The sequence below is a fragment of the Onychostruthus taczanowskii genome, unplaced genomic scaffold (assembly GCF_017590055.1).
Source record: "Onychostruthus taczanowskii isolate IOZ18803 unplaced genomic scaffold, ASM1759005v1 scaffold9, whole genome shotgun sequence".
NCBI lineage: Eukaryota > Metazoa > Chordata > Aves > Passeriformes > Passeridae > Onychostruthus > Onychostruthus taczanowskii.
The window spans coordinates 14,134,759-14,155,972 of NW_024506993.1; the positions used below are offsets into that span (position 1 = coordinate 14,134,759).

Here is a 21,214-nt window from a genome sequence, read left to right on the forward strand (position 1 = left end):
ACTCCTCAGTGCTGTGATGAGGGTGAGGAGGCAGAGGCTCACGCCTGGCTTGAGCAGATGCATTTCTGCTGGGTTTGTCAGAGACAAGCCCTCCCTTAGGTAGGCTGCCTCTGCCCTGCCACCTCTGCTGGGCTGGGAGTGTATTCCAAAAAAGGATGTGCTTCCAGTGTGGAGGAGAGGAACAAACCTTCCTAAGAGGGGAGATGATGATGGGAAGTCACCTTTCCTAGGTACCAGAGAGAAACTAGTACTGATTTGGTGCAAAGGCTCAATACAGCTCTGGGGACAGAATCAGCCTCCTCTGGCACTGGGATGGCAAAAGAGAGATGCTGGGGCCAGGAAATGGATTTACTGGTGAAGCTTGGAGTGTGCTTGTCTTCCAGGCCACTGACACCTGAATTTTGCACATGTATGTTTTGCATGGCTGCCTCTTCCTAAAGCTCAGCAAGGCTCTGCTGATCTGAGGCTGAACTCCAAATTAAATGACACCAAACAGCGTGGCTTTACATTTCAAAGGCTCAGAGCAGAAGGATGCCTGGGACTTTCTGTCACTATGGAGTAATTGGAATGATTTTTTTTTTTTTTTGGTGGCTTGTACAATGACCACCGGGTGTTTGCTCCACAGACAGATGGTTTTACCTGCATCTTCTGCTAATGTGAGGAATTATAAGAACCCTGCAGGGATGAAGAGGGGTGACAGAGCTGAGTACAGTGGAGACAGCAAGTTAGTAGCTGCTCTGCTACTGGCAGCTGCTCTGCTACTGGCTCTGCTGCTTATCACAGTGGTAATTTGTGGATGGGCACATTTGCATCACACAACCCCTGGAAATTTCTGCTTCTGTTCCCCCATTCCACACACCACCAACCAGAAAATCTCCTAGTACATTTAAGTTGCTACTGTGTGTCTTTCCCTTATCTTCTCAGGGATGGACTCAGCAAAGGTGCTGCTTGAAGGTCAAAGATGGAGCTCTAAGGCAGCTGGGAGAGTGGTGGTGTGGGAGCCCCAGTCCCAGCATGGCACTGGGGGCTGTTGCCTTTCAAATGAAACCTGAAGGGGTGTCCTGGCCCTGGGGATGAAGAGGATGGCTGATCACAGAGTGACCCTATCTGCAGCTGCCTGTTGGCTTCATGCATTTGCTGACAGGCTCTGTTCCCACTCTGTAAGGCTGTAACATAACAACACTCTGGGAAGGCTGCAGGGAGGGAACAATGGCCTCATTCCCGTTGTGGACACCCACATTTTTTCCCTGCTACTGGGTGGCCAGTTACTCTCATTAACTCAGGGGTTTATTTCTGCCTGGAGCTGATGGCAGATTCTTGACATGCAGGAAGGTAGATATCTATCATCTGCTGGGGCCAGCTGCTCTGCTCTTCACGCTGTGCAGATTCACAGCTTGGGGTAAGGTCCTCCCAGTGATTCAGTAACCAGCTTGTGAGTTGGCAGAAGCTTATCAAGAGGTCAGTGTGGAGAAAGAGTTGCTCAGTACTTCTCGGCTGAGCAGTGCAGGAATGAGCAAAGCAGAATGGCTGCTGTGGCTGCAGGAGCTATCAGATGTTGTGGGTTCACAGTGGAAGAACACAGCCATCAGCTCCTCTCTGTTCTTGCATCTTCCTCCTCCTCTCTCACGTGCATCTCTAGGTGCCAAGTTCACTTGTCCCACCCAGGTCCTGTCACCCCAAGAAGCCTTCATCTCCCAGCAGTTCCCCTTCAAAGCTGTGTCTCCTGGTGGGAGCTACTTTGGAACCCATAGCATTGGCTCAGCTCTGGTTTCGGCTGTGCCCTGGAGCACAGGACCAATGTCCTGGGACAGAGCTGCAGCAGGCAGAGTACTTCCTGCCCATGGCAAGCTGTGGCTGCTTGGGGAAGGGCAGAATGGGACAGAGGTGTAGGTAATGCTTCCCCAAAGTCCTCCCCATCCTCCAGGTACCCAGAGTTTGAGGAGGGGCATCAGCACTGGCAAAAGGAGGGATGTCCTCCAGGTCTCAGGGCAGGAATGAGAATCTGGGGCTGCTCTGGTGGCTGCAGGTTTGTCTGCTGTGCTGCTGTCTGTGATGTTACACAGGGCTGTGTGTGGTTTGGGGTACCTGGCAGGGCAGAGCAGCGGTACAGATGCAGAGTTGGCTCCCCAGGAGGGAAAGATCTGGAAAGGTGCGTGGTGTGATGCATCTCCAGAGCATTACCAGCTCACGGAGCACATCTGGGAACAAATGGGATCCTTGTGGAAGGGCAGAGTCAGGCTGGGCTCTGTCCTTGCCTAACTGCTTTGATTTCTCCTCCTGATTGATCTGCACAGTCAAACTCACGATCTTGTGCTGGCAGAGGAGCAGTTGCCAGACTGCAAAGGTCGCTGAAAGCAGCTGCTCCCCTCCCCTGCTGCCTCTGTTGCCGGCAGAAGAGCCGGCTTTGGAGGCGCTCAGCTTGTGTCCCTGCTGTCACCGCCGGCCACCGGCTCCGCGCCCGCCGGGCACACCGCGGCTCTCGGCGGGTGCTCTGCTCTCCAGACCAAGGTAATGAGCCCCCTGGGACCTGTGCCGGGTCCCTGGAGGGCCGGGGAGGAGGAGGAGGTGAAAGCTGCGGAGGAAAGGCAGCCTCACCTCGCCTTGCCAGCAGCAGGGCCGATGGAGAAGTGCGGCCAGCACGTGTGGCCGCTGAAATGGCGTGTCCGGGCTGGAGGACACCTGGAGCTGTCCCTGACGGTTCTGCCTGGTGCCGCTGGCTCGCCTCCCTTACCGCCCTGCTCGCCTGGGCTGCGTTGCCAGCTCCTCCCGCATTGCAGGCAGCCGGCCCGGCCGTGCCGCTCGCTCCGTGCCGCGGGCGCTGTGGATGCGCTGGGATTTCCTCGGGCGAGTCGCTCCCGCCGGCGGCGGCTGCGGGCTCTGGGGGCTTCATTAGCCGAGCTCCCCGCGGGGAATTGTCAGCACACAGGAGCCCGCCAGTCGCTGTCTCTTTGCCCTTTGCCGGGTTTTTGGGCAAGAGAGGTGCAAGCTCTTGGATGTGGCGCGTTTGAAGGAGGCTTTGTTGAAAGCCTGCAGGGAAATGCCTCTTGTTCATTTATAAGCATTCAGGAAGGAATTTGTCCCGAGCCCTGGCTTGCATTTAAAACATGGAGATAACTGTCCCTGGGGCAAGGGAAGGAGGAGCAGGAGGAGCAGTGAACCAAAGGTAACCAGTGGCCCATGGGTGTCTGCCCTACAGAGAGCCTGCTTGGGATCCCTGTCATCCCAGACAGGCCTGTGAGTGCAGGGTTTCCCTGAGCAAGAGCTCAAACAATCTTTCTGCACTGTTAGCTGCACTTAACTGACAGCTTTGAAGATTCTCCTGTCCTGGAAACTTGCTTTCTGACATCAGATTTGCCAACGTGTTGTACTTCAGATGTGCTTAGGGATGTCGTGATCAGCCTGCCTATTCCTCCTCAGCAAACCAGGCTGAAACCCACTTGATCTCTTCCTCTGGATCTTCCTTGCCTTCCAAATGAGGCCAATAAGCCTGACAGCAAGTCCCCGTGGGTGGGGAGGGAGGACTATTTTGTCTGGGAATCAGGCGGTTGCATCGTGGCTTTGCCCTGGGCTGCTGGTGGCTTTATCTGTGCAAGTTCAGCAAGGTTAAGTTCTTCAGCTTCCCTTTTTGGCTTTCTCAGCTGTGAAGGGATGGTGTGAGGCTGAGCTTAGCTCATCGTGAAATATATTCCATGAAGCCTGGGAGCTGGGGGCGTTGCAGAAAGACAAGGTTGTTCAAGGAGGTAGGAAGGGACAGGGAGGGTATTTATTACACTCATCCATTTTCCTCCTGGGGCCATTGATGTGACACCTGAGTTTGTCCTGGTGATGGAGGCTGTGGAAGAACAACTAGAGATGCCTGCAATCCAAAGAGCGAGAGGCAAGGGTTGAGATTTGGAAGGGGCAGCTCAGACCTTGTCTCAGGAGACTGAGAGCCCCCATGTGCTGTGGGCACCAGGCTCTGCTGCTCCTGCTCCATGGCTGTTGCTTTGGCTTTGCTGCAAGAGGATTTCAGACAGGTCTCGTTGCGGGTGAGAAGGTGTGTGAGAAGGCTGCAAACCACAAGCCTCCAGCTTGTCTGGACGTTCTTGTTGCAGGAGGGCAAGTACTCAAGTGAATGGAGGCCCAGGAGAGAAAGCCATCAAGGTGGGTTGGGAATGTCCACCTGGATGAGGAGCTCTCCAAGCTATCCATGGAAGAAGATCTGTCACCACAAGAGTCTCATGGCAGGATTGAGCAGGTCACTCTAGGTTAGGACTTACTCTCCCTGTGAGCAACATGACATCGACACAAGTTTTGGAGAGGCTCTTTTAACCTGTGTGGTGTCCCATGCAGGGTGGGAGGCTGCAGTGCAGTGAGCTGCCTGGCTGAGGCAGAACAACAAGAGATGATCTTGGATGATGATCCCTTTCCTGAAAGGCCCTGCCTTGACAGGAGACAGAGAAATTGCCACAGCTGCTGCTCCTGGCAGCCTTGCCAAGGCAACAGAGCAGGCAAAGCGATTTAGCATTGCTGCAGTCATCCGTGATGGCAGAGATCATTGCATCAACCCCTTCAGCATTGTGATTAATGCTGAAGAAGCATCCCGTGAGGGCTGGGAGGAGTGTGTTGGTCCCTGAAGATCCACTCTCTGAAGCAGAGGCAGCCCTCTCCAGCTGTGGTCCTCCTCTCCCACAGTCTCATCCGCCTCCTTTCACGTGCAGCTGTTGACCCGTGTGCTCCCATAGTGATGGAGTTCCTAGGAACTGGGACAGGAACCCAGGACTGATTCCTCAGGAGAGGAAAGATAATGTGGATTTACACAGATTCCTTCTTTGTGATGAAAATCTGCTGTTTGAGCTTTCAGAATGGTTAAAATAAAGGCCCCTTCAGAGAGCTTGTGTGTGGCTGTGGTGGGGAAGGAGGAGAAGAAAATGGGAAGTGGTGGGGTCGGGCAGGAGGAAGAATGTGAGAACATTATTATGGAGCTCTGGGAAACTGGTGAGTACCATCTCCCCAGCTGGCATTTTGTCCATTGTGGGTACAGGAGCAAGGCAGAACTTGGGAAAGTGAAAAGCACTGAGTCTTTAGGAAAACTAATTTTTTTTAATGCAAAAGTTTACTTCTGCAACTCTCTGCTCCAGGACTAATTACTAACAAATAACCGTAACACCAGGGGGGACCCAAGCCCCATGAATTGTGTTAGTTTGCACCATCTGCTCTTTATTCTGCAGGTGACATTCCCGTAGTTGGGGGCAGCACGATCCATCCCCGGAAGCACACAGACTAATGTACCTGAACGTGTCTGGGCTGGCATTTTGTCCAAGGCTTGTCCTACCCTCTCTCTGGGGGCTCTGACTGCCTGTGGCTACTTTCTAAGAGGTTTTATCTCGCTGGGACTTGCTACCTGGCTCATCTCTGAAGATGATGGATGCCTCTTTGTGTGCTGCAGGATTTCTCTTGCAGCTCAAGTGGGTGCTGGAAGAGGAAAAGGTCCAGAGTGTGTTAGGGCCTCTAGTGAGCTAGGGCTGGAGTTTATTCCCTTTTGCTGGAGAACAGGATGGAATCTCCATCCCAGGGAGGAGAGCAGTGTTCATGACTCTCACAGTAGCTGCCAGCAAGACCTGGGAGCCTGTGCCTGGTCCCTGCCAGCCCTCTCGGGGTGCTGGGATCTCCTGAACCCACCAGCTGCCCCGGGCTCATTCCTTACCTCTGTTTGTCCGTGCCTGGCAGCTGCCACTCTGCAGTTGCCGCCCTGGAGGAGCCATGGGAGCAGCTGGGTGGTTTGGCCCTGGGAAGCGCGGGCGGGCAAGGTGTAAATTGCATGGCGGGCTGCCTTCACTGAGGTGAAAATGAAAAACTCTCCCAAGCTATCAAGCCCAGCGTTTCACGGCTCCCACAGTCCAAATGCACTCCCACTCCCTCTCACTGGTGCGGGGAGGATCTCGGGGGCTGGTTTTCTCCTGCCTGTCCTGGAGCCATGGCACTGCCACATCAGCAGGGCGGTGTGTCCTGGTTGAAGGCAGGACGGGGGCCTGCCATGGGAAAGGGGAAGTGTGCTGAGGGCAGACAAGGATGCTGATGGTGTGGGAGGTGCTAATTGCCAGGCTCTGTGTTCTGCTACCTGGAGGATTTGTTATCCTTTGGCGAGACTTTGTTTTCCGCTGCCATAGTGCGGGTGGTGGCACTCGTTTTTCCTGCTGGCTGATGGAAACGGCCTTTTCTTGATTGCAATAATATCACCTTCTGTTTCTGAAACACCTCACAGCCCAGAGGATTTGAAAGTAAAGTGCACGTGCGTGGGAGCAGTCTCACCACCTCTGAAGTGTGAGTTTCTCCAGGCTGGGAAGCAGCAGCTGTTCCGCAGCCCTTGGCAGCCTGGTGCTGGCGGCTGTGCCGTGTGCCGGAGCTGGCTCCGGGTGCCATCGCCCTGGGAGGCAGGGCCTGCCCGGCTCCACGTGCACCCTGCTGGAGCTGCTAGCTGGGATGTTTGAGGTATTACTGGTGTAAAGCATGTCTGCCTGCCTCTCCCTCCAGGAATTTGTCTTTCCTTCTGCCCAGCTGTCTCTTGGGCCAATGGCTCTTCCCCAGCATCTGGCTGACTTCTGCCCTTCCTTGAACAGCCCTGAGCACCCAGGCTTCATCCCTGTCTCCCATTGTTAGGCTGTGGCCCAGCAGAGAGGACCAGAATATGGGTTGGTTTTGGAAGGGATATTTAAGGGTGATCCAGTCCAGCCCACCTGCTGTGGGCAGGGATGTCTTTCACTAGGGAAATTTGCTTAAAGCCCCATCCAGCCTGGCATGGAATACCTGGCTGTGTCCAGGGATGGGGCATCCACAGCTTCTCTGGACAACCTGTTCAGTGCCTAACGTCCTTCAGCACAAGGCATTTTATGTCTGGTCTAACCTGCTAGCTTTTGCTTTAAAACCACTGCCCCTTGCCCTGGTGAAAAATCCACATCTCCTACAAGCACACTTTAGGGCTCCTCAAAGGCTTCTCCTCTCCAAGCTGAACAACGGCTGAACAACCAGCCTGTCTCCATAGCAAAGTTGTTCCAACTCTTGGACTATTTCTGAGGTCTCCTCTGGACCTGCCCTGGCATGTCCATGCAGGGGTCCCCAGAGCTGGAGGCAGTATGCTGGGGTCTTACAAGAGCAGGACTGAGGGGAAACATCCCCCAGGCTGCTGTCCATGCAGCCCAGGAGATGCTTGGCCCTGGGAGGAAGGGGTGCCTCTGTTTTTATGCTTTCATCAGCTCACATGGGTGACTTGAAGCAGTGTCTAACCTCAAGCTGCTGTCTGAGCAAAGAGGAATGGAAACAGGGACATTCCCAGTCTGGGCCTGGGACAGAGGGATGGCCCAGCAAGGAGGCTGTCTCCTGGATGAACAGGGAGAACACCAAAGGGCGCTGAGTGCTGTGCAAATGGATTGCAAAGCCTCTCAGGACTACCTAGCACCCGTGTTCTAAGATAAGCAGGGATGACACACCGAGCATGGAGTGTGTGAGGAAGCGAGGAGGATGTGGCACACAGCACGCTCCCCCCCCAGTCCTAGCTGGTGGCTCAGTTTCAGCTTTTAATTTTAGCAACTGATTTAGGGCCGTTCAGCTCCACGCAGTTTTGTTGTTCCTTTAAAATCACTGGGACTGAAGCGTCCGACTCCATCACCGGGAGATGGAGAGGATGGATGCCTCCAGCTGGAAGGAAGGTGTGGGGGAGTTGTGTTGTCTGGCATGTGAGGACAGGGCTGGTGGGTCTCCCGGGGGTCTCCCCACACTCTCCCAGGTGCCAGCTGACTTGCTGGCACTGCCCAGAGCAGCCCCAGTGCTGGCAGCACAGGCAAGGGGAGGCTTGTGGCAGTGAGGCTGTGGTGGTGCCCTGGCTGGCTGGGGGGATGCTGGTGAGCCCCCCAACAGGCAGCAATCCCCAGCAATGGTCACAAGCTCCCTGTGTGTTTGCACCCTCCACCTATTCCTTCTTCAGGTGTGGCAGCATAACAAACAGAAGGGACTGAGCCCAGCTGCCTATGGAAAAGCTCCTCATGTGGTTGGTGTTGCTCCAGTGTCACAGCAGCTCCATGTGCCCTTCTGCTTCCCTGCAATGGCAGCAGCACAGCCTGCCGCAATAAGAGCAAGGGTGAGCAGCAGTTCCAGGCACACTGTGCCAAAATGATGTTTAGACAATCCTTGAGAATAATCCACAGCTTCTCCTTGAGTCTGGCCCTCCTGGCCATGTGTCCATTGGCCCCTCTGGTTCCCCTAAGGCAGAAGAGGGTTTTTATCTGCTAGTTGCTTGCTCCCCATGTTTTTTCCAGTCCTGGCTGGGGTTTAACAGGCATGTTTTTCATGTGTTGCAGGCAGAAGGTGCTCTGGCAGGGTTGGGTGACAGGCACAAGCAATGGCTGTGTTCCTATGGCACACAGGTGGCTGGAGCATGAAGTGGACATCTCTGCAGTGGAGCCAAGAGCTGCTGGGCAGCATGAACAGCTCAGCCTCCAGCTCTGCTCCAGCAGGAAGCTTAGTGGTGGCATGAAAAACCTCTCCTCTACTGCTCCTACAGCATCAGTCCTGAAACAGGGACTCAGTGGGCTGGAGTGACTTAACCATCACCTTGTAAGTCATTCCAGGAGGTCACAGGAAGGAGTCAAGGGTGACAGGGAGCTTGTGGGGTGAAGTGGGGTGAGGACAGCAGCTGCCTCCCCACTGCTTTCCTGGCAACACTGGAAGTGTTCTGGGTTCAGCTGGAGCCTGATTGCCAGCATGCCCGTGCATGGCAAGGATACAGAGAGCATCCTCAAGGCTTGTTTGTGGTCTCCTAACAGGATGAATTCTTGCAGCAGTGGGAGATGAAGCAAATCCAGTTGGTGACATTTGAATTCCTGAGCAGTTGAGCCTGGCAGAGTGACAAAGACAGTCCCCACAGTGCCCCAGCTCATCTTCTGCTTCCCAGCAGGTGCTGAGGGCCATGGTGTGACATGAGCACCCTGCTACCTCCTTCTGCCTTTGCACAATTCTGCTGGGATTTTAATGACTGCAGGTCATGTCTCAGACACTTTGTCCTGTCCTCTGTCACCCTGGGACTGCTCTTGTGCTCACCCCGGAAAGGGAGGGCATCTTCCTTCTGGGAGGCTGTGCCCAAGCCATATCCTGAGCACACGTTGTGACCTTATGGACAAGTAGGGGGAGGAAGATTTGTGCTGATGAGTAGCTGGCACTTCGTGCTGCTGGGGAAGGTCTCCCAAAATGCTGGTCATTGCATAATCCTGTCCTTTCTGATGTGTGAGGGTAGGGGATGCTCCATTCCTAGCGGGATGAGAGTGACCTGGAGGAAATCCTACAGTCAGTACGTGGTGGGAGGTGATATGGAACCCGAGGTTAAAGATTGGGTGGGGTGCTGTTCCATCTGGGAAAGAGGAGTGCAAGAGTCTTCCCTTACGTAACGCCTTGCTCCCGAGAAGGTGGTGAGAAGCACCCCACCACGTTCCTCAGATGGGCTGAGAAGGAGTTGGCTTCATGGGAAGCATGGATCTGACGTGGCAGGAGTGTGCTGGAGCTGCTCTTCTGTCAGAACTGAACTTGTGGACTCTGGATGCATTTTTGTGTGTAGATGGGCTGTGTGGATTACGTGCAATGAATCCTCTGTTTCAGGTGCCATGGGGAGGGTCCTGGATAGAAATCAGCCCTGAATGCTGCCCTGCTGCCTCTGTCTTTGCTGGCCATAGGAAGGGAGAGCTCCTGGCAGAGGCTGAGGAGGGAGGTGGCACTGCACGACCTTGCAAAGGGACAAGTCTTCTTCCCTGCCCCACTTACTGGCCCTGTTGTCACAGCCAGCAGCCTGACACTGACAGTGTCCCACTGTTCAGCTCTCGCTGAGCTCCTCCACCCGTGTGAGACTGCATTGGATTTGACTGGAGGGCTCTGCCTTGCAAACTCCACGTTCCTCTTGCTGCTCCATCTGTTGGCTTGGTGGCACAGCCAGCCAGGGGCTCCCTTCTCAGTGGCAGTGCAATGCTGCCTGTTGAGCCTTTCTGTTGTTTTGCCATGTTGTTGAGCCTTTGCTAATTCGCTCTCTTCCCACACCTTTGCCTTTGGGCTCTGCTCTCCAGCCTCTCTGGGTTGTTTCTTTTCACTGCAGTGTTTCTCTCCATGGGGATAATCCCAATCTCACTGTGTCACCAGCCTCTTTTGCACTTTGCTGCACTATTCTTGCCTGGCCTCTGCCTGCTTCCTAATCTCCTTTGATATGATCACAAGGCTGATCTCCCACTCCCTTTAGATGATCCTCTTATCCATTTCCATTGTCATGGCTCCCCACCTCATTGCCTCTGCCCATTTCTCAAGTCTTTATGCAGCCTCATCCCTTTGTCTCAGGCTGGACAGGACATTCCCAGCTGCAGCATTCCCAGCTGCAGCACCCCTGCTCCTTCTTGGGGACATTGTCCTCTCCTGAGCCCACCTGCCAGTGCTGAGCTCTGCAGCAGCCCTGCCAGAGGCTGGGTTCCTCTGGGAAGAAGCATAGAAGCAGAGGCTAGCTCACTAGCCTGGCTTCCAGCTTAATTTGTGCAGACATAAACTAGCACCCTCAGGCTCTGGTTTCCCTCCATTTCATTTTGGAGAAAACCCTGGATGAACTGGGAAGAAATCAAGTATTGTAGCTGTCCCTAGTGAGGCAGGCATGGGTATTGACGGTGAGTGTCCAGCTTTGGTGTGGTCCCACCATGGTCCCCAGCTATGGGCTTTGGGCTCTTCTGGCTTCAGGGACACAGAGCTGCTCCTGACAGGGTGGAACATCCTTGTCTCTCTTATAGGATAATCTTGAGTGTGAAGCAGCATTTAGCTCAAGAGCCAGTCCTGCTCTTCATTCAGGTGTGCATTTTTATTCCTTAAAAAGCCAAGATTGCCACATTTTGTATGGGCAGAGGGAGTGTTTGTGTTTTGTGGGTGCCACTTCTATGCCTGTGTAATTGGAAGTTGTAGCAGTCTAGAGTAGATTGTAGGGAGAGGGTATGTCCCAGATCCACTCTTTTTGAACCTTAGGAGGGACTTTGGAAAGTCAGCTTGGGATGTCTTGATGGCCAGACTGGAGCACTGAGGATTTGGACTGGTTGGAAGCCTCATATGAAGTTATGAAGTCTCTTTGCTCTAAGATCCTTTGAGTTGTCCTTGTCTGCATGAAGTGATGGAGGGCCAGCTGGATTTCTCCAAAAAGCCCATAAATCCTGGAGATACCTATCTCTGGTGTGTGTTGCAGTAACCTAAATTAAGGAGCTGAGCTGGAGGTTGGTGGATGGGCTTGTGGTTGGTACAGCAAGGGGCAGAGCGGCGGGGAGGGCTCTTGTCTGTGTTGCTGCTGAAAAAGCAGGAGTGATATGAGCCGCCTCTGCTCTGCTGCTAAAAACAACCCAGCTTGTTTTTATTTAATGCAGTTTTGAGCTGCAGGCCCCAGTGTTTCACCTGCCTGCAAGTGGGAACTCCAAACCCCAAGCGCCTTGGAAGCCCGCCTGCGTCCCTGCGTGTCCCTGCAGCACCGGGATGGGAAATGTGGTTCCTCCTTGGCTGGAGGAGGGACTGCTGAAATTCAGGCTGGAAGGCATTGGGATGGGACAGGTGAAGCTTCTGTTGGGGTCATGTTTCTGCCACTGAGGTGTTTCTGGGTAAACTGGGCCTCTGCATTGCCAGATCCTGCAGGCTTTCCCAGGAAAATGGACCCAAAAACTGCTCCCGTGGGATTTCTGCCTGTATTTCTTGTACAGCATCCTGGCAGCATGGAGGTGGCTCTTCAGGTGGTACAACTGCCAGCACCAGGAGAGGGTCAGTGTTGGCTCATGTCTGTTGTGGATCCTGCCTGGTGCCAGCATTAGTCTGGGAAATAAATGATTCTTAAATCACATTGGTTCATCCCCAGGGCTGAAGGGAGTCAGGCTTTTGTAAGGTCATGATTGATGTGTCCATAGAGCTCATCATTCTTGGTGTGGGGCCAGCTCTGGCAACAGAGAGCCCCAGAGGGATGTGGCCCTGCTGGAGGATGTGCAAACAAGCCACACCAGCAGGCCATGACAGAGGAGAATAGTTGAGGCAGGGAGGAAAATCACTGGGTCAGGGAAGAAGAAGAGGATAATCAGGGCAAGAGGGAGGAAGAGAAGAGCTGGGGCAGGGAGGAGGAGGAAGAAGGAGGAGGATGATAATCAAAGTGGTTGCAGGGTTAAATAAAAGCTGTCAGTGATTTGAAAAGGGGAAAGAAAGAAAAAGAAAACCCGCTAAAGAGACACTCTCCTTTCTCACCCGGCTTGTAATCAGCCGCCCCCTCTGCCAGCGAGCAGCTGGCGGGCGGGCGGGCGAGGAGGGGGTGGCAGGAGGGGTCCAGCTGCTCCTCGGCCCGGCCTCGGCACCCCAGGAGTCCCCTCAGCCCCAGCTCAGCTCGGGCTGCACAGCCCAGGACCTGCCCCTGTCGTGGGTCCCTGGCAGGCTGGGGTCTGAGGTCCTGAAGAGCCCTGCCAGGGGGAGGTGGGGTGAGGAAAAGGAGGAGGGGGACTTGTCTGAAATGCCGGGGATTCATCTCCCACTCCCCCTGCCCTCGCCGTTCTTAAAGGAGCTGCTTGAGCTGTCGGCTCTGGATTATATTAATTAGCAGAGAAGTGCTGTGCCTGCTCATGGGGCTGTGCTGCTCATGGGGCTGTGCTCTTTGTGGGGCTGTGCTGCCAGCAGGAACTGGAGATCTGGCGAGTCTGTGTGAAGCAGCTGCCTGGCTCCCCAAAACCTCTCATTCCAGCCCAAAATAACCTCATCAAAAGGCTAAGCTGGGGGTCTTCAGCATCTCCTCCTGGAGCCTTGCTGGTTGCCTACCTTCTGGGCCAAACCTGCCTGCCCTGGTACCTGGGGCTGGTGTGGTAGGGAAAGCAGCACCATGGTTTCGGGATGGCACCCTCTGCTCCTCACTAGGCCTCCACTCCTGTGGGCAAAGAGGACCAGGCTGACCTGGCCGGGCTGGCAGGTCAGTGTGGTGGGGGAGCTGCTGGGCTGGGGGGTGAGGACATCCCTGCCCATGGCTGCTTTGTGTCTTGCAGGAGAGGAAGCTGTGTGCCCACCCCCGGATCGAGATCTACAAGCAGGACCGCATCTACTTCGTGTGTCCCCTTGCCCGCCAGGGGGACTTCTATGTGCCTGAAATGAAAGAGCTGGAGAGGAAGAGCAGGGCTGCTGCAGCTGTGGCTGAGGACGCCCAGACAGACATCACAGGTATTTGTGGCTTGTGCACAAGCTCCATCTTCATCAGCCCTCACAGAGGTGGGGTCCTGGTATCCCCAGTCCTGCTGCCTGAGCAGAGAGGGACTGGCCTGTGCCCACCTGGTACCCAACCACCGAGTCTCAGCACACCTCTTCCCCTCACCCTGGGCTGATCCCCAGGGATCTGAGATGACATCCCCTGAGAAGTCATGGCGTGCCTCAGGGAGCACCCAGGAACCCTTGCAGTTTTGGGTTAAGCCACTGGCCCACCGTTGTCAGCGCAGAGCTGGATCTCACAGCTTTTACTTGCAGCTGGGCTTGTTTTTCTCTTTGTCATATACATCTTCCTTGATCTTATGTTCATCTGTTACATATTGGGATTGCAAAGAGCTTAAATACCAGGTTGCTGTAGCTCGTGGTGGAGTTGCCTGAGAGCATCTGCTCAGCAAGATTTGTTGGAGCCTGGATGTATTCATACAGGAAGGGACCACAATGGCTGTAGGCGCAGAACAGCAGTGCTATAGTAACCCGAAATGCTAGTTGCCTTCAGCAGCCCACATGCTCCCGTGCCTGTGAGATGTAGGAGCTGGCTGTCCAAGCATTCCCAGGCACTGGACAGCACATCTGAGCTGGCTGCTGGCAGGGGCCTCCCCCTGCCCCACGCTTGTGTAATGGGCATGAAAAAACCATGAGGGCTGTGCTCGCCTCGCGGGCAGTTGGGTCATTTGCTTCAACACATCTTCAGGTTTGGGTCGCTTTAATTCTTAATCACATAAAAGCAAGCCTGGGAATTGCTTTCTGGGAGCTCTGTCCATTTAGCATTGGAATGAGGAGCCTAATTGGAGCTGTTTCCCAGCACTTCCAGGGCCCGTGTTAGCACGGTGCTCACTTGGCTCTGCTCTTTGTGTGCCTTGTGTTGGGGCAGCACCAGCCCTGCTTGGCCAGAGGTGCCCCAAAGCCCACTTGCTCTGACAGCTTCAGGATCCCTGGGAGCAAAGGCAGCTCGAGGGTGGTGCCTTCAGAGCTGTGTGTGCTCCCGTGTGCCCTGCTCAGGGGCCATGATCCCACAGCACAGCCAGGGGTGCTCGCAGCAGCCACTGCCCTGTGCCCTGCCTGTCTCGGTGCTTTCCCTGGGTGCCACTGCCAGCGTGCCCACAGTGGGGAGTCCTCTGCCCTGCTGGAAGAAGGGCTAGGAAGGTCTTCCCAGTTTTAGAAGGAAAATGACATTGGGCTTTCTCACTCTGGGCCGGGCTCTCCAGCAGCAGCTCTGGGCCAGCTCCTCCACCAGCCCTTCCCCTCCAGGCACATAGATGAACTTCTGTCAGTGCAATCTGATGCAGTGCCATCTGCTGAGTCTGCACAAAACCAACTTAAAATAATAATACCTGTGAGGTTGGCCCTGCCTGTGAGACTAAAGAGTTGGGCTTGGATGTTGCACTGTGATTGTCACTGCTGGGCACAGTGGCAGAACCACATCTGATGGGTGTCACATCCTTGCTCTGGCTGAGGATGTAGCAAGCCTATGGGTGGCTTGAGCAGCTCCTGCCTGAGGCTTTGGTGGTCCCATGAAGATTACACCTTATGGAATGAGACTGATCCTCCATTCCTGACAATTTTATGTCGTAGGATCTGTGCAACCACCTCTGAGTTGGAGAAAGAGAACCCTCTTTTCCCATCCTTTTTAGCCTTCTTCCCTGGGCAGTCCCTCTAGAAGTGGCTCCAGTTAGTCACAGCCCCTTTAACAGGCATGATGGACATGAGATCTTGATGACCCAGGAGATCCAGGATGTCTGTGACAGTTTTCAAGCTCTCCTGTGCCAGCTGGAAGGTGGGCACAGCAGTGTCCCCATCTGCCTGTCAGCATGATCTCTGCTCAGCCCCCAGTTGCTTATATTTGGGTTATTTCTTGGTCCTTCTCAGGTTTGAGTGGATGTTTCAAATGGTCCTGCTCTGCTGGAGGCTCAGAAAAGGACTCCTGGGACAGTGGGGGCAGGTGGCAGACCCTGATGGTGGCTGTCAGCTCCTCTGGCTGTGCCTGAGCTGCACAAATCCAGGTGTAGGGCTTTGAAACTCAGTTGTGCCTCAATGGATAAGTGGAGACTGGGAAGGTTCTGAGCCCCATTTCCTCTCCCAAAGGCAGCTGAGGCTGCTCTGTGCACAGAAGCTTTAGGCTGTGTGTCCTCACGTGGTAGCAAAAGAAGCCTCCTCTTTCCCCCTCCCAAAATACTGAGATAAGAGCATTGAGTGTGATTTCAGCATGGACATCATGTTGGGTAATGCTCTGTGTGAGCACACCACTGGTCAGTCACAGCTCAAGAAACTCCCCACCAGCAGCTGGATTATGCTTCCTTTGAGTTAAAGACGTGAGAAGTTCCAAGTGGAAGGTGTTGCCATTTCTCCTCACCTGTCATTGTGGCTGGTGCCAGACGGTACCAAGCGACTTGAAAGTGTAAGAAAAGCTTGGATTTGTTTTCTCGAGCCTCCTGACCTTGGAGCACCTCTCTGCATTTAGGCTGTCATGTGCTGTCCTTGCTCCTGAGCCCCCCGTGAGGTGCTGGGTGCCGTGGCTGTGAGTGAAGCCAGTGGCCACAAAGGCTGTGGGACTGGTGCAGGGTCTCTGCTTTCTGTGCTGCTGTGCACAGAGCAGGGTGCTGCAGCTCTGCTGAGGATGGACTCACTCAGCACACGAGGAAGGGGCCCGGGGCTGTGGCTGCCTCTGCACCAATTCCGTCCCTTCTTCGCCATCCTCAGGGTCATTGGAAAGACAGGAAGCGTTTTAGGAAGGCGGCTGATGGGTCTGCAGGGGGCCAGTGTCAATCAGGATGAGTTGTTTTGTACTTAATTGTTTTCTGGGGCTTTGGCTCGGCGGGTCCCCGCTCCCGGCTCCCTCCCAGCAGCGTTCTGCAGTGTGACCCCGCTGCTCTGTGTGCAAGGTGAAAGCAAACAAAAGCAGCCTCTCCACCAGGGCTTGCTGGCATGAACACAGATGGTTCCCAAGCTTGTGGCTCTGCCCAGAATCTCAGGTGCTCATTTTCCTGGAGCAGAGTCCGACCCACAGCATTCAGGTACAACTGATGGCATCACACGCTGAGCCCCAGTGCCACAGAGGAGCAACTTTCCTGGTGTGTTCTGCCTCATCCTTGCTTGCTTCCATCCTTCAAAGAGCCCTGCCTGTTCCTGCCTGCTTTTACATCGTGGGAAGTGCCCCAGTCCCCTTCCTGGTGGCTTGTGTGAGCTTCAACAGTCATGGACAAGCTGTACCCCCTGGCAGCACGTTGTATTTAGGGGTGATGAATTTGATGGAATGAGGGGAAGGAAAGGGCCCAGGAGCACCAGGAGTGGAGCACTGCTCAGGCATCAGTGTGGCGCAGGGGTGGTGCAGGGGGAGAGCCTGCCCTCATTCTGGATTTGGGAATGTCAATACCTGGTGTGGCACAGGGCTGAACTGTCTGGGGAGCCAGCTCCCCCCCGGGCTCATTGGCAGTGTGGGGTGAGTGGTTCCCATTGCACCCATCCCTGGCTGGTCTCTTGGAGCTGGCTGCTTGATATCCCTTCTTCCTGGCTTTTGGGAGACTCCTTAACACCTTGTCATGGCTTCACCCCAGGCTGTGCCTCTGTTTCCCAAGTGAAAACTCCTGGGTTCCACGTTCCTGCTGAGTGGTAGTGCAGTGGGATGGCTGTGCCATGCTTGAGGGAGCAAGGTCCAGGGCGAGTTTCAGTAGAGGATGGCTGCTGCCTCACAATGTGCCAGAGGAAAAAGCCATGCTGGATCAGGGTGTTGGACTGGTTCCTGGTGTAAGGACCAGCCTTGGGAAGGTGGATGCAAGGAATGGGCAGTGGGTCATGGGAGGACCAAACAAGGTGTGTGGGGAAGGATGGACAAGTGGCTGTAACAGCTGCTGGAAGTGTGTGCCTATGAGATGGGGCCTGAATCCCTGCTTGCCCTCCCACAGGGCTTTGGTTGCCCTCTCAGAGCCCCTTGCTCTGCCTTCCTGGCCTCCCTGTTAGGACAGCTGGGTGCTCCTGCCACGTTCCCCTGTCAGAGCTGACCCCACATGGTCCCTGGCAGCAGCAGCTCTGTTGCCCTGGCCACCCCAGACATTGATCCTGGCCAGGCTGAGTGGCCATGCCAGAGCCAGCCTTTTCCTGTGCAGGGGAGAGCGAGGCTGCTGAAATGGGCAAATTCGCCAGCTGAGGCTGCTCGAACATGATCAGAAGTGACAGAGCAGTGACAAAGTGCCTGGCTGAAGGGAAACAGGACTCGATTTATTGTCACCCTTGGAGCAAGGGAGAGGAAGGTGGCTATGAGAACGAGGACAGCAGTGCTTTCCCACAGTGGTGGCTTGGAGCGGTGTGTAGGTCAGCTTCATCCCTGTCTTCTTCTTCCTCTTCCTGAGCTGCTGCTCCTCTCCTCAGGAGATTCTTTGCTTTGTGTCATGAGGTTACATGACAGCTTCTGAGCCCAAATGTTCCCTGGGGTGTCAGGGGAGAGGTGCTGAGCAGGAAGGCACTGCTTGGGGGGTTGGTGTCACTCCTGTCCCCTGGGATCTTAGAGGGATGCAAGACGACCACACATGACATGAGCTGTCATGAAGCCATGGTGGGAACATGTCCATGTCACCTCAGGCCACCAATCTGGCCAAATCAGATTATTTCATCTTTTTAGATCACCGCTAAAGACCTTGCAAACCCTAATTTGTCTTCAAGGCTCAGGGTCTGCACACTCCCCTTCATCCCCTGCAGCTCTTGGATCTTCCCAGAGGCTCCCTGCTGACCCAGTGCCCTGCTGAGGTCCTGTCAGGTGGGACAGCATCTCCCACCTTTCTGCTGCCCACTCAGGGTCTGCTGTCCCCTGCAGAGAGTGCCTTGCTGCAGTGTGCAGAACATCCTTTTTAACTTAGAGTAAATGTAGTTTCCATGTCGAGGTGCTCCCTGATGCTGCAGCAAAGGCAGTGTGTGTTAGTGGGCAGTGGTTTTTAACTCCTTTCCCTGGGAGGGGTCACCTGGCATTGCCTGAGGAGGGGCCGAGGGCTCAGTTTGTGCCAGCTGCCCAAAGGGTTGCCAAGGTGAGAGGGTGGAGGTTCAGGTTCCTTTCCAGGATGAAGCCAGTATGCCATCCAGGTGGGATGAAGCAGTGGGTGCACTGTGTCTGTGGAGCTTTTCTGGCTACCCCTCATCCTGCTGCCACTGCTGGGTCCTCTCGGAACAGCCGTCACTCAGCGGCAGGACCGTGGGATGATGCTGCTCAGGAGGCAGAGGACTGCCATTTACAAGCAGTTCTGCTGGCAGCTGCCCAGGCTGGGAAGAAAAACAGCACAGAAAAAGGATTTAAGGATGTTTGGAAGGAAAGTTCCCTCCTTGGTGAATCTCCTTCAGGAGATCAGTGGCTGCCACACAACTGCAGGAGAGCAAGCAGCCCAGCCTTGGGAACCCTGGCTGCAGGAGCTGTAGGCGGCTGGAAGTGCCTGTGGGAGCCCCATGCCAGCAGCTGAGGATGGAGCTGCACCAGCAGCAGGCTGTGGAGAAGAGGGCTCTCCTCTCCCACCTGGTGATGACCTCAAAGAGGTTCCCATTTGCCGCTTCCCAGCCCCGTTGGTGGCAAGCCCCAGTCCTCCACGAGTGCTGCTGCTGAGTGTGGCTCCTCCTGATTTCGCTCCTGGTGTGGGGCATGATCCTCAGCAGGGGTGTTCAGTCCAGCATGGATGGAGGGAAATGACAGAGCCTGGCACTCACTTCCCACTGCTGCAAGGCAGGCAGGGAGGAGATAGAGCAGGGAGGGCCGTGATGGAAGAGCCTGCCCAGTGTTTGCAGACATATCATAATTAACAATGAGGATCTGTGATGTCATAATAAACCACGTGGATCTGTGATGTCATAATTAACAATAATTAATGTTTAACAGGAGGGTTTTGTCTCCTGGCTGGTTGCTCTGGCAACAGCTCCGAGCTGCTGGTCTTAATCTGACACGTTCCTCTTCTTGTCAGCTCCTTAATTGTATTGTCGATGGAGCTAATGAGGCAGGGATCTGGGGAGGAGGAGGTGGGCCAAGGGCTCCACCTGGGCAGGCAGGGGCAGCCCCGGGGGGGCAGGTCATGAGATGGGGTGTGGCTGGCAGCCAGGTCATGTGGAGAAGCACAGAATGAGCTGGGAAGGCTCCCCCTATCCTCTGGCACCCTGACACCTGCCTGCTGCTGCCCTGCCTATCTTCACACTGCTGCCAGAGCTGCTGGCTGTGGGGCAGCCATGGAGGGAGTGGGAGCAGCCTGTCAGGTGCTGAAGGCACCAGGATGCTCTGGCATGAAGCTGGACATACATACCTGCTTCTGACAGCAGAGCATCTGAGGATTTGCACTTGTACCGTCACCCCCTTAGGTGCTTAAACAATTCTGCAGCTCCACATCACCCTCACAGGGCAGAGTCCTTCCTGCTCTTTGTCTCATTCCTGGTGCCATGCCAGAGACTGGCATGCATTCTCCCTCAGGAAGGGCTTGGCGGGTCCTTGTTATGTGCACGAGGAGCAGTTGTGGGGCCACGGTGTGGCCAGGTCAGGGTATGGCTGGAAGCTGGTGCTTGTTTGTGCTGACTTGGGGGTTCCTGATTTCAGGGAGCAGTTTGGGCTCAGCCCATTCTTGACCTGGTCACGTCTCAAAGGTGTAGGAGGTGGCAAGAGGTAGGAGCTGGTCTCCACTGTGGCCTGATATCTCAGAGGCTTCAAAGGCTGTGGCCCCCATCCCCATTGCCTCCTTCCCACAGCATTCACTCTTTCCCATTCTCTCTCCATCCCAGGGGTCGACACCATGAGTGAGACGAGCTCCATCAGCGTGGAGGCCACAACTGACAGCAGAGACACCTCGGTGGCCACCTCCATCCTGCTGCCCTTCCCGGGCAGCCGTGGCCGGGAGGAGGCGGACAACCGCAGCGAGCACAGCTACAGCGAGTCGGGAGCCAGCGGCTCCTCCTTCGAGGAGCTGGACCTGGAGGCTGCCGGGGACGGGGAGGGAGCCCCGGGCCTGCTGCCTGATGTGGGCTATGCAGGCAGCCAGGAGGTCACAGACAAGTGGACCAAGGAGCCCATTGCTGCTGAGAGAGGAGAGGAGTGAAGAGAGACCTGGCTGCCTCACCTCCCACCGGGGTCTGAGTTACTGGGAACCAGTTGCCTTTCCCACCTCCTTCCTCTCCAGCCAAGAGATTTCGGTTGCTGATTCCCCCCAGGACCTGCTCTCCCTCTTTGCAGAAAGGGTGTTTGACCATTGTTGGGGGTGCTGGGAGGTGGGGGGGATTTCTGTGGTGCTTGGTGGTGCAGGGTTAGGTCAGGTTGGGAGGACAGTGAAATGCATTTGCTGTGTGTGTGTCCCGGCCCATGGCAGATTCTTTGCAGGTGTCTGGGAGTTGGTGGTGGATGTCAGAGATGTCCCCCCTCGTCTCTGTTGGTGCCCCTCTCACCCACAGCTTCTCTCTGCCACACCACCACGTTTTCTAGCACCAAAGAGCTGTGAGTTGGGTCAGTTGGGTTTGTTCCCCTCTTCTTTCCCCTTGCTGAACAATGGAAACATCCTGTGTAAATGTGGTCCTCCTGGCACTGCCATGGGCGCTTTGGGGTCTGTAATAAAGTGGATGCTTTTCCTCACTGGTGGCTGGTACATTGCTGACTTGTCCTTTGGCTGATTGTGCCATCCTGTCCCATGGTGGGGAGTGGGCTGTGGCTGGGAGCTGTCCCCATGGCCCTCACCTGAGCCAAAGAGCTGCCCAGGGGCTCTGCATCCCTGCTGCTCAGGCTTTCTCCCTGCCTGGGCACAGGGTCTGTCCCCAGCTTGTGCAAGCTGCAGGGGAAGTGGGGAAGGAAGGGTCCCAGCTGCCATGCTGAGCTGGGCAGAGCTGGAGTTTGTGGCATCCCCACTCCTCCTGGGAACCTGTGGAAAGTAAAACCAGTATAAAGCCAGATATAAACCTGCTGCTGGGCCTCCTGCTGTGGCAGGGGACACCAGGCTGCCTGCACTGTGCCTTCCTGACATCC

At 55.2% G+C, this 21,214-nt stretch overlaps 1 protein-coding gene across 3 annotated transcripts in view; it reads left to right on the top strand.

Moving 5' to 3' along the window:
* Positions 1-20,827, top strand: part of TEX264 (testis expressed 264, ER-phagy receptor) — a 39,132-nt gene extending 18,305 nt beyond the window's left edge. For all 3 annotated transcript variants that reach the window (XM_041426010.1, XM_041426012.1, XM_041426011.1), the window contains exons 5-6: positions 13,041-13,212; positions 19,987-20,827. In XM_041426010.1, coding sequence (XP_041281944.1) covers positions 13,041-13,212; positions 19,987-20,300 — 486 coding nt within the window. In that variant the 3' untranslated portion in view covers positions 20,301-20,827. The remainder of the gene's footprint in view (positions 1-13,040; positions 13,213-19,986) is intronic.
* Positions 20,828-21,214: the final 387 nt, after the last annotated feature.